Below are 13,654 nucleotides of genomic sequence, written 5' to 3'. Positions count from 1 at the left end.
AATGGGACATAATTTTGGATCATAGTGTCTATTGCTGTTATTTGAATAATCTGTATTCGATTTTGAACATCCTAAAAAAATATGAATTGTTGCACAGATGAGCTTTGATTTATAAAAGCAATGACTGTAAAATCTAACCTTTCAGATTCCACTGCATTCACTTGAGGGTCATACTCCTCTGGTCTAGTAGGTGTGAGGTCGTGTAACTCACGTATTAGCTTCCATTGGCTGTATTGGGGTTTTCATGGTGGAAGATGGTGTTTCCCTTGAAGCAACTGGGAGAAGTCTTAGAGAATTTACCTGTTTTCTTCTCCTTTTTACAAAATTAAATGGCTGATCTTTTCTCTGAATTTTATTTTCACATACCCAGCTTTCTTCAAACTATCATCCTACAAGTAACGTTAAGATTTTTCTTTAATATTATACAGATGAGTTTCTTAATACTAACATCTAATGATTAACTAAATTACCTAGTGAGTGAGATGTGGCTTAAACATTTTTTAAAATATTTGTCTACGTTGAGAAATCTGCAAGCATTTAGAACTTTATAAAGGAGACAAAAACATTCAATTCTCTGTTTTTTACATTGCTTGATAGGGAGCTACTTTTTAAAACTACTGTGTAAAACACATTCTCTTTGGAAAAAGGACCTGTGAAAATGTTACATGATCATTCCCGGAACGATTTTGTAAGACCGATGAATTCCTTCTTTTATATATTTGCCAGAGGTAAGAAGTGCCTGGCACTTACACACATGATAAACAGTCGAGTTAGCAAGAGAACAGGGCTGTCGGTTTAGCATTCTCTAAGAGTAAATGGCCACAGGAACTGTACTGCCTCATAGAGACTTTCTGAAAGAATTGTAAGTATATACGATTTGTTAACTCAAAATAATTTAATATTTTCTACTCATCTGCTTTTAAAAAGGGTCTAATATTTTCATTTGAACTATTATTACTTTTAAACATTTTAATATGTTTGAGGACTCTTTCAGTCAAAATTTTTGTAGAAAAAGCTAAAGAACTCATGGTCTTGTGAACTGATGTTTTGGAGGGTAAATTACATAATGTATATTCTTTGACACACTAAATATATGTGCTTGTTGTAATTTATGCTTGTTGGAGAAGAAAAAGTAATTGAAATATAGTGCTTAATCCATTAAACTCCGTGAGTATATAAAATTCGTTGCCGCTGCTTGTTATATTCTTATTTGATACGCTTTCAAGCTTTAAGATGTGAAGTTCCTTTCAAATTATCATGAACATTTCGATGAACAATATGATAATTACAATTATCTAGGGTTTTCACTTTTACAAAATACTAATCACCATCTTTTTCATCACTTACAAGAGGCCTGTAAAGCAGACTTTGAATATTTTCTTCATTCAACGTCAATAAGTAAGTAAACTGAGATTCAGAGGTGCTAAGTTACTTAGAGAAATTCAAGCTAGAATTAAGCATTTTGATCTCTAGACTGGTCCTCTTTCCCCTGTACCATCCTGCATAGGGCCTCTCTGTATTAACACGCCTTTAGGTAGTGAGTAAAAATAGCATTTAGTCAGATTTACCTGAATTTAAAACAAAAAAATGGTAAGACAAACAACCAATCCTTAACACATTACTCTCAGAGCAGACCTTGCATTATGTAATATTAAGTCTGTCAGCATGAGCCGTGAGTAAGAAGGTTGCTAGTGGAAATTCTGACTTGGCTGGTACTTGATTACGTGTGACTCGGCTTCCTTAACTAACCCAAGAACATAACCTGACTCATCACTTTGCTTATAGTACTGTACTTCTTTTGTTAAAATGTGTGTGCTGAAACTTAGTTCTTTTTTTAAAGACCACACTAACTTCATCCCAAAAATAAATGCCTGGCATTATGTAATCTTAGATGAAATGTGAAAATGAGTCTTTTTGTGTATGGTAAAATTTGGGGTTAGAATATCTGTGGATAATCGAAATGCTCCCTTTAATTGAAATTCCAAATGGTTCCCATTGGAGGTTTGGTGACTTAAAAGAAATAATAAGGTGAAGAAAGATGTGAGCTAATAACATTGTCTTGTGATAGAAAGGGTTTTTTTTTTCTGGCTTTATTGAGATATAATTGACATATAACATTGTGTAAGTACAATATGTTGATTTGATACACATATATTGCAAAATGATGGCTACCATATCTTTAGCTAACACCTCCATTGCATCACATAATCACCTTTTTTTTTTTTTTGAGGAAGATTAGCCTTGAGCTAACATCTGCTGCCAATCCTCCTCTTTTTACTGAGGAAGACTGGCCTTGAGTTAACAGCTGTGCCCATCTTCCTCTGCTTTATATGTGGGACACCTGCCACAGCGTGGCTTGAGAAGCAGTGCATAGGTCCACACCAGGGATCTGAAATGGCAAACCCCAGGCCGCCAAAGCAGAATGTGCAGACTTAACCAGGCTGGCCCCGACCCTTTCTTTCTTCTTCTTCTTTTTTTTTTTAATGGTGATAACATTTAAGATCTACTCTGTTAGTAGCTTTTAAGTATATAGCACAGTGTTATTAACTATAATCCCCACCTGTACATTAGATCCCCAGAACTTGTTCATTTTATAACTGTGTGTGTAGTCTTTGATCAACATCTCCCACTCCTTAGCTCCTGGTAGCCACAATTCTAGCCTGTTTCTCTGAGTTTGGCTCTTTTAGATGCCACATATAGGTGATATCATACAGTATTTGTCCTTCTCTATCTGACTTATTTCATTTAGCATAATGCCCTCAAGGTCATCCGTGTTGTCACAAATGGTAGGATTTCCCTCTTTCTCATGGCTGAATAGTATTCCATTGTGTGTGTGTATAGGTGTGTGTGTGTATGTGTGTATCACATCTTCTTTATCCATTCAGCCATTGATGGACACTTAGGTGTTTCCATATCTTGGTTATTGTGAATAATGCTGCAATGAACATAGGAGTGCAGATATCTCTCTGATATCCTGTTTTCATTTCCTTTCCTTATATAACCAGAAGTAGGATTGCTAGCTCATCTAGTAGTTCTCTTTTTAATCTTTTGAGGAACCTGCATACTCTTTTCCATGGTGGCTGTACCAATTTACCTTCCTACCAACAGTGCACAAAAGGATTTCTTATAACATAGCTGTTTAGTATTTTAAAAAGTCTTCTTATAAGTGATAAGATTATAAGAACCATAGAGAGCGGAGGAGAAGTAACAATTATTTGTACCTAGGAAAGATTCCAAGTGTTCAAATTATAAATCAACTTATTACTATAAAATATATCTAAAACCTGAAAAATAATAGTTCAGTAAGATCAGAATGGTTACTTTTTTTTTTAGCGAGGACTATGTTCCTAAATACCTTGTAGAAATCTGGCCCGCGTAATTCAAATTCAGTTTTCCCATAGAAATAAATACATGAGATGTTTATTTTTTAAATTTCACTCACAAAGAAACCTTATCATATTTAAAGTTCACATAAATCAACACAGCAGAAAATGCAATCACATCATATTTTATTTTAAAGATCAAAAAGATATATCAAGTTATTATCTGCCTCTGGTTAATTGCTGCTAAGCACACACTGAGGATTAAGAGCTAAACAAATCCATTTATCCGTGTAGGCCGGGAGGTCAGATAGCTGAGACTATAAATAGGCAGATTTAATAATGTCATTAATAAGGAAGAGGAGAATGTACCTCTGGGGTATCTTGTTTACTCCCACTAAGCATATGTTCTTTGGAAAGCAAATTACTGAACCAGATGAAATAAGGAAAAAAACTAAGGTGAGTAATGGAATTATTTAACATAAACTCATTATACATTCAACATTAAGAATATAATTATATTCCATTTTTATGTTTGAAATGATTATGCATTAATCTTTAGAATTAAATTTGGGTGAGTGTTTTCCACAGAGTTGGAGTTATATAGTTATGACTCTAAATGGGTGTTTGCATGCCTTCTTATCCCTCTTTAACCTTGTCAAAGGAAAGAGGATAATTATTCATACAAAGACAAAATGTGGTGGTTAGTCCATAAATCATATATAGGGAGATGTATAGCTAGAAACTCGTTCCTTCTAAACCCTGCTGTTTCAACCTTCCCACAATGCTTTGCCTGGTACTGACACCCTTCTCTCTTTTTTTTAACTTCATTCTATTGTCAATTACGTCATGGAACTCTCAAGTCATTTGGAAAGTCCACTAATAATTCCATTTGTTGGGGTAACTTGTTTGTCAAAGGTTTTCACCTCTTGTAAAAAATGTACCTGTTTATTTTTTTCCCCCAGAAAGAAACTCTAGAAAATAGTGTAAATTGTTGTTTAAACAAAAAAAATTTGGATGGAGTATTAAATTGAGGACTGGTTGCATTGGTTGTTTCAGGCTTTTTGGGTTTTTTATTTTGAGAATTTCTCTTGGGGAATCACATAAAGATGATTTTCCAATTTTAATAGTGAGTTGCAAAAGAGTTAAGTTGTTGGTCAAAGTTAGCTCTCATTTCTTAAAGTGCAAACACAAGGTATCCTATCAAATTCATGAAAATATGCAATAATCTAACAAAGAGAAATAGGATAAGAATTAGTTTTGCTTTTGAGGTAAAATATAAATGACATTCTTTATCTTTTCTAGCTTTTATTTTTTACTTTTTTAGTTTTCCTTAAGAAAAGTGGTAGATAGAGATTCAGAAAATAGAGTAAGAATAGCATGTGAATAGCACTTATGAAATTTTGGGGACAAAAAGTAGAATGTAATCTTTTTGTGAGATCATTCCAGTAAATATATCTGATTGGTTTTTGTTTTAGGATCAAAAAATGAATGTGTCAGTTATTATTTTATCTTGGCATTCATAATACCAGGACCACACCTATATACCAGAATACTTGTGCTAAAAAAGTTGTTCTAATGGCTTTGATATCGTAAGAGTTATTTTTGAACACAATCTTTGCTAAGACTTTGTGCTGTATTGACCACCGGTACTTGGCATGTATATATGCCTTTGTTTCTAGATCCACCTATTTCCTCAGGGAAAGTTTGTATAAATGAGGCCGCTGTATATTTCTTTGTCATTTCCTTTTGTTGTTTCTCGGAAGAATTGCAATGGATTTTACAGTATTTCTACGCTAAATTAGTTACCTTTCTGTGGAACTGAAATGTGTGGTGGTTGGGAGGGCCAGGAATAGTATTTTAGGTTGTTTAAACCAGACAGATGACACATTATCAACTTTTTAGAATGTGGGTGATTTCCTTTGTTTGTAAAGACGATAGTTTTATAGATCATGAAAGCTGTGGTTCTGCTGAATTAGTCTTTAGCATACACATGTCTCATGGTTTTCTTCTGGTGAGTCAGTGCTTCTTTTAAACGTTATTCCAGAGAAAATAATAATAAATTGTACTTATTGGGTAGGTTCACACAATGTTGGTTTTTGGTTTTTTTCCATCTGTCACTCCAAATAGAATTTTGAGGTCTCCGATAGTTGTTTCACCAGTGCTGGACAAACACAGGGGACATTTAGTAGCAGATGACATGGGGGGAAGGAAATGGGCTTGGAAATGCACTATCCTGGGTTTAAAACCTAAATCTCCAGTTTACTGACTGTGACCGAGAACAAGTTAATTCTCCTCTCGCTAATTTGTTCTTCACGCTGTGTTGTATACATAACAGCAACTCAGAAGGTTGTTGTAAGAATTAACTGTAATGCATACATAGCTTCCTGCCCGTTGTAGCTTAATGAATTGCACTATTGGTCTTATTATGGGTGCTTCACCAGTGCTCATTGATTGATCATACTGAAGACACCAAAAGAGAAAGGGAGAGCAAGGTAACATTTGGAGCTTTTTATGTGTAGTTGAGTAAAACTGTACAATATTAAACTATTAATTTTTGAGGGAAGGAACTTTTGTATTTATTTCCCTACCCAAAGCCAGTGTAAGTGCTTAATAAATGCTCGTTGTGTGGGAGTGTGTGTGGGAAAACTCTTGTTTCTTTACTTCCTCATTCAGAATTCTTTCACACGTATCATTACTTTTAACTCTGGACAATTACTATATTAAGGGAGCTCATTTTGTTTAATATATAATTTGCCCTTCTTCACAGACAGGAATATCAAGTACATTCTTATTTGCTGATGATTGGGGGAGAATATATATAAAATAATTTCTTTGGAAGAGTTGTCAGACTAACAATGTGAGAAAATATTAGTAAAAGGTAAATGACTCTTTATGATAGATGGGAGGAGGAAGAGAATAGATTTTGGAATGCTAATGTTTGGTTGGTTATTTCATACATTGCTAAAAGACAACCAGATTTTTGTATGACTGAGAATAATTTATTCCTTATGCAAGTTCTCCTTGTTTTCTGAGAATCACGGTCAAATGGTGAAAGGAGACCATCCTTTCACACCAAATACATCAAATGTCCTATCCCAGCATGCTTTTAAGAAATTAGGATTTTTTTTAGTTGGTAAAACATTTGAAGACCTGACTTTCTGTAGGTGTGTGTGTACTCATGCAAATGCCAGTGTGTGTGTGACAATATTTATCTGAAAAAGAGAAGGAATTCATTCATTCAACAGTATTTTATTAAGCATCTTCTTTGTGCTAAAGAATATTCTAGATCCTTCAGGATATAGCACTAAACCAGAGAGTTAAAATGCCTGGACCCGGTGAGCTTCCATTTACTATTCAGAGTTCACTAATCTGAACTAATCACTAGTCAGACTTGTGACTGTTTACAGTAAGGCATTTGAACATTATTGTTGCTGTATGAAAAATATATAGTATGTAAACAGGGATTTCTTTGCATAGTATACCATTGTATGCTTGTGATAAATAAAGAAATACCTAAAAATAATTAAGGAAATAAGAAGACCATCTCTTTCACAGAGTTCTTTGTCTTTTTATCAATATTCTTTGTCAATAATTATTACTTGGTTTTCAGTTTCACTGTAATTTTCCAGTTCTGATGGCACAAATAAGATTTTTTTACTTTTATTTACTTTGGGATTGAAAATAGTCATGAAAGCATTTAATAGAAATGGGATAGCTCCAGATCATTTCTCTCCCAAATAAAAGGGATTGTTTCTACAGAAGGAGAAAAATGATGGTTTCTGGAGAGTTATACTTACGAATTTATATTGTATACTGCTTAGATAATTATTCTATTGAGAGAATTATTAATATCATTTCTGGCATGTGATCTGAACCACAGTGTTCTCATTTTTTATTACGTTTCTTAAAAATCATGTAATAAATTAAGGGGTAGTTGGTGTGGTTTTTACTTGGCCTACAAGTATGAACTAAAAGAATGGAGTTTGGGTCCATGATTTCTTAAAGATTTGTCAGTGTATGGATCAGAGTTCTCCAGCAGTCCTACATCTAGTGATACTTAGAAATTCTTAAACTTCAGTCAGCTCACTCACTGGGTCAAATAAGATTTCCACTCCCTTGGTAAAATATACTCAACGGCTCTCGTTGGCACAATGAACCCCCAAATCCAGTAGGCTACTCTACATTACCTGCTCTTGCCTGTTGTTATACTTCATCAAAAATTTGCTTTGACTCTTTCCTAACCTGTTAAGGCCTGTTTTTACAATTACTGATTATAATAATGTAATTTAACTAAATATTTTAAACATGTGATTTGAATTCAGTAAGAGTGTCGTTTTTATAAAAGCAAAGTTAAATACTTTAGAAAGAATCTTTGGTGAGTCTCCCCTCCAAAAAAAATATACTATTGAATTATATATGAATGAGACAGGTAAAAGAATGAAACAAAATTATGAAAAATCAAGGAATTTACACTCAAATTGCTTGTGGGTGTCTTGAAATCCTTAGTTCACTTTAAAAAATTGGAAGTGGAAAGCAAGCCCTTCTTCTGTGTGCTTCTTATTCAAGAAGGACAGGGTGAAAATCCCATCATTGGGTGCATTTGCAATAAGAAGCATTCATTCTACATTGAAGACCAATGAATTAATTTATATCTGTGTATTTTAAGTTAAAATAAAATGTTTAAAGTTTACATGAACTTTTGATTTCCCACTTTAAATGACTTTTTTATAATCTAATCTAGATTAGAAATATTAGAGAGCTTTTGTTAATTTGCCTTCCTTTTTGATCATTTTCTTAAATCATTTTTCTCAAACTGTTTTCTGTAAGATAATGCTAATATCCATTCTATTTATATATGTAAGAACTCTAGAAATTCTTTTTCCCCAAAATGAATTTATTTAAATATGTAAGAAAAATAGTAAAAGCATTGATGCAGTTTTATGTGCGAGTTTAAAAGTACAATTTTGAGGGCTGGCCCTGTGGCCTAGTGGTTAAGTTTGGCATGCTTGCCTTTGGTGGCCCAGGTTCAGTTCCTGGGCATGGACCTACACCACTCATCGGCAGCCATGCTGTGGCAGCAACCCATGTACAAAATAGAGGAAGACTGGCACAGATGTTAGTTTAGGGGGACTCTCCTTCAAGCAAACAGAGGAAGATTGGGAACAAATGTTAGTGCAGGGCAAATCTTCCTGAGCAAAAAATAAGTACAATTTTGAACTACACATTGTTGCATAAGCAACACTTATGGAGAAATCCTATCTTTTCTGTGTGTAAGTAGTGAAACCAGTGCATAAGTTAAATGTAGTTTTTCATTTTACCAACTACCTCTTTCTTTGTTCGATATGTTAGTCTATTCAATGATTGCTGCTTTGTAACTTTTCTTAAAACAAATGTGTTTAATTATAGTATTCATTATATATAGTGTATTTGATATTTATACTGACCCATTAATCTGTAGTTGAAAGAAGAATTGTTCAATGGAAAAGCAAAATCTTATGGTTTTGGAGCTATTTTAATCATAATCAAAATGTTTCCTGGATAATCAATTTGTGTCTGAGGCTGTTTTGTATAGTCTAAGTGTGTTTTATAATTGTTAAATATCTATTGGTTTTTACTGAATATGTTGTAATTTTAAATGCCAGTAACTTCAAATTACTTTGGGAAATCATGGCTTTGAACTATTCCCGTGTATCTAGAGGAAAGTGGGGAAAATTACACTAAGTACTAGGAACATGCTCTGTTAATTTTGTTGTGAAATCTTAACAAGAGTGACATACCAAAAGGGGTGTGTACAAAGACTTGCACGTGAACATTCACAGCAAACTTTATTCACAATTGCCAAAGAGTGGAAACAACTGAAATGTCTATCAACTGGTGAGTGGATACATAAAATGTGGTATAGTCATACAGTGGAATACCACTGGGTAATGAAAAGTAACCAAGTATAGATACATGCTACATCATGGCTGAACCTCAAAAGCATTATGGTCAGTGAAAGAAGCCAGGCACAAAAGGACACATATTGTATGATTCCATTTATATGAAATGTCCAAAAAGGCAGCTATATGGAGACAGATAGTAGATCAGTGGTTTAGGGCTGAAGATGGGTTAGGGCAAAGATATTAGAAAGAAAAATGATGATCTTTGCTTATTTAAAGCACTTAGTAGGAATGTTAGAGTGGAAGAAACTACACAATTTTTTTTGCACAGCTTTTCATTTTACATATAAAAAGACAGAAGTGACCTTCATTTAGGAGATCAATATTTATTTATTTATCTATTTTTTGTGCCCAGTCACCCCTTTTGCCTTCCCTTCCCCCTTCCCCTCTGGTGATCGCCAATCTAATCTCTGTATCTATGTGTTTATTTTGTATTTTTATCTTCCGTTTATGAGTTTCACACATCTCTTTGATGGTTATGTAACTTAAATCTCTCATTCTTTATCAGTTCATGCCCCACTCCCATCCCCCCTATTTTTCCCACATCATTGATTTGTTAGAGAAACTAGGTTATTAGTCCTATAGACTATCCACATTCTGGATTTTGCCGATTACTTTCGTGTGGTGGTGTTTATATTGTTTTTCAATTTATCGTAGTTGAATCAGATTAAATTTGTTTAGGCAAGAGCACTTCATAAGTGATACTGTGTATTTGTCATTGCACCACATCATGAAGCACATGATGTCTGTCCAATATTTAGTGATGTTAAATTTGAAACATGGGTTCAGGGGGTGTCCATCTGATGACATTCTCCGTCAACTTAGAGTCCATTGATGAATGGTTGCTTAAAGCCATTTTTGATTAAGGGTTGAAACCAATAATTATTTAATTCTTTTATTCCTTATGCAGTTTATTAGCTGGAATTCTTTAAAAAAAATCTTTGCTCATCAAATATTTTGTTTATCAATGAACTGTATTTCAGGCAGCATAAATACTTGATTCTTTCCCTACATTTTCAGAGTACTAAGTGTACCTAGCAAACTTCAGTGGTAACTGTTTAGTTTATTATTATTAAGAAGACAAAGATTTTTATAAGTTTTATGTGTTTCAATGTAGTCATTTTTTGATGTTCGACTTGTCCCGTATTAGGTCAATGAGAGCCCCTTCCAATTGCGCCCCGACCCACACCCCCACCCCACAAGTCCTTTTGACATGACCTCACTAGTCTGGAATACCTTCTCTGACCTAGAACATCTTGTTTGCCAAAAAGGTCTTTTATGCTTCCTGGCCCATACCTGGAGTCAGCCGTTTTTTCAGGGAACCCTCGTTCCTTTGGTGGAAAATATATTTACAGACCATCTGTACGTGCTCATTGTTAATGAATGATTACTTTCAGTGGACAATTGGATAATGTATATTTTTGAAAGAAGAAAATCATGTCCATACTAATAATTTTAATCAAATTTAAGATTACAGGTTTGTATTGAACTTTGATTGTATACATTTATCTCTTCTCATGCAAAAATCTTGATTCTTAAAAATAATGCTGCAAGGAGTAACCTTACATGTAGTTCATTTAATAGGTTAGCTGGTGTTCTTTGGGATAGCTTCCTAGTAGTAGTATTACTGGGTCAAAGGATAACCTCATATTTGATTTTGTTAGATATGGCCAAATTTTTCTCCATAGGCAAAATTTCTACCTTTAGCTCTCCCACCATCAGTGTATGAGAGTGCTTGTTTTCCCAATCTCACCAATAGAGTATGTTGTCAAATGCCTTTTTTCTTTTAATCTCATAGATGAGAAGTGTCTTTTTGTAAAATCGAGGATTTTTAAATTGTATAATAATTTTGTTATCAGAGATGTTACCCTTTATACCAGGGACCAGCAAGCTTTTCCTATAAAGGGCTAGATAGTAAATATTTTAGACTTTGCAGACCCTACGGATCTCAGGCACAATTCCTCAACTCTGCTGTTGCCACGTGAAAGCGGCCATGGACAATAGGTGAACAAGTAGTGTGCCTGTGTTCCAATACAATTTTATTTAAAAAGTGAGTGATGGGCTGAACTTGGCCTGCAGGCCATAGATCTGACCCCTGCTTTATGCCATCTCCAAAAATGTAGACAGTTTAAAATGACCAGATATGTGTACCAAGCTAGCTAGTTTCTTCTCATATAATAGATGCGCATTTAACATCACTTAACGAGTCAGACTCAGTATGTGTTAGATGGATACTAGAACTAAAGTTTACCATCTCATAATGCAGTGCTTTTTTCTTAGTGCCCCACTGCCCTTCCTGGTTTGTTCGGGACACTGTATATTAGATTGTGTTTCATCTGTGGTAGAGGAGATGGCACCACTGGCCAACCTTATATTGAAAGTACTTTTTGAGTTGTCATAGAGGTTTCCTTCTTCAAACACACGTGCTCAGTTGGCTTTTGTTTTGCCCCAGTGATGCTCACTTTTTACTGGCTTGGTGGTTGGCACTGTCACCTGTGAACAAGGAGCATGGTCAGATTACATAGGCCTATAGGGAGGGATTAAGCCAAAGATTGAAGATTTCCTTGAAGCCATAGTAAACAGCTGAAATATTTGAGCATAATCAGAAAATGACTGTAATTTTTCATCCAAAAGAATTTATTTTTCCACATGGCTGAGAGCAAATGAGCTAGTATTTAAGAGCTTGTGGTAACTGTTTAAGGTAGAGATTAGCGGCATTTCGGAAATGGTGTTCTAAGACTTTGATTTATTCTCTGTTACATTGCTACATTTCTTCTGGTAATAGAATGTATGGGAGACAGTAGGAAACTGTGATTCATTCCTCCCTGAGGAAAGGTAAAAGGGGCCTAGTAGGTGCTTGGCATAAAGACATCTGATGTCAATGTGAAAACCGTGGATCTGGGGCTTGAAAACGTGGGCTCTTACCCATTCCTGTGAGCAGCCTCCTAGGAGGGAGTAATCGAAGGTTAATCGAAGGATTAATTGAAGCCTACTTTTTGGGTTTTAACTCTTACTATATTATAATATATGTGGGTTGATCTTTTAATGTTTTTTTTTCCCCTAACAAAAAGAATCTTTTAAATTAAATGCCTTGATCTTATAGATGTGCATGTGATTTGGCAACAATCATTATTTTACACAGAAAGCAGGTAAGTACCTTTAATAGACTTTAAAAATGTGACCCTTGTTTCTCATTGAGGATCTCTTTTCCCTACCCGCGTTTGTTTTAATAGCATTGGTCTTTTCTTATATTAGCATTTTCGATTCTGTGTTGATATATCAGATTTCTATTATGAGTAACAGTATTTATGTTTTTTAAATAGATCGAGAATTAATTTAATTTGCCTGTCTTGCACTGTATCTATAAATGAGAGCCACTTGGCCCAGTTATACAGTCTATGAAGATTTTGAAGTAGGACTTCTTTGGTGCTTAGCCACTAAATAGAACAATACATATTGATGTGGATCATTATTTTTCTTTCCGATACTTTTGCCTTTTTTTTTAGTTCCTTGCTTCTCAAACAGTAATATTCTGGATCATCAGTATATATCACTTGGGCCCCATATGCAGACTCTACTTAAATAGATACAGTGTGGGGCCACCCAGGCAAATCTGTATCAGAAATAATTTCCATAGGTGATTCTAATGTCCATTGAATTTTGAGAATCACTACCTTAGATATATTTTTCGTAGTTTTTATAAAATTTTTAAATAGTTTGATTTGGAAGAAGTTGAAAAATTAGTGCAGAAAGTTTCCCTGTGTCCTTTCTCCAAGCTTCCCCCAGTAATAATATCTTACAAACCATAGTACATTGTGAAAACCAGGGAAGTGATGTTGGTACAATACTATTAACTCAGGTGCAGACCTTACTTGGATTTCATCAGGTTTTACGCACATGCCTTATTATTATTACTATTATTATTTATTTTGATTTATGATTCTAAGAAAGTTTACTACATGTGCAGATTCATGTGGCATCACCATAACCAGAATACAAAGCTGTTGCATCATCACGAAGAAACTCCCTTGTGTTTCCCCTTAACAGTCACACCCTGCTTCCAACCTTTGGCAACTAGTGATCTGCTTTCACTTTGGGACTCATATAAATAGAACCACGCAGTATGTAACCCTTTGAGACTGGCTTCTTTCACTCAGCATGATGCTCCTGAGATTACCCAAGCTGTTAAGTGTATCAAGACTTTACTGCTTTTTTTGCTGAGTAATACTCCATTGTGTGGATGCACCGCAGTGTGTTTATTCATTCTCCCACTGAAGCACTTTGGAGTTGTTTCCAGTTGGGGGTTATGAAGAGAGCTGCCATAAACATACCTGTACAGATTTTGTGTAAATATTTGTTTTCATTTCTCTCGTGTAAATACTCAGGAGTAAA

At 34.6% G+C, this 13,654-nt stretch overlaps 1 protein-coding gene across 40 annotated transcripts in view; it reads left to right on the top strand.

Moving 5' to 3' along the window:
- COBLL1 (cordon-bleu WH2 repeat protein like 1) overlaps positions 1 to 13,654 on the top strand; it is a 152,880-nt gene that overhangs the window by 62,634 nt on the left and 76,592 nt on the right. For 5 of the 40 annotated variants that reach the window (XM_070581441.1, XM_070581439.1, XM_070581437.1 and 2 more), the window contains exon 1: positions 577 to 862. The exons of 31 other annotated variants lie outside the window; for them this stretch is intronic. In XM_070581441.1, coding sequence (XP_070437542.1) covers positions 816 to 862 — 47 coding nt within the window. In that variant the 5' untranslated portion in view covers positions 577 to 815. Of the gene's footprint in view, positions 1 to 535; positions 863 to 1,350; positions 1,399 to 13,654 lie in introns of those variants that run through there. 4 more of the 40 variants (XM_070581467.1, XM_070581461.1, XM_070581442.1 and 1 more) reach the window with 4 other exon arrangements.

Source organism: Equus przewalskii, chromosome 17 (assembly GCF_037783145.1).
Source record: "Equus przewalskii isolate Varuska chromosome 17, EquPr2, whole genome shotgun sequence".
NCBI classification, from domain to species: Eukaryota; Metazoa; Chordata; class Mammalia; order Perissodactyla; family Equidae; genus Equus; species Equus przewalskii.
Note: the sequence above shows the minus strand (reverse complement) of the source record. Positions and strands in the feature narration are given on the sequence as shown.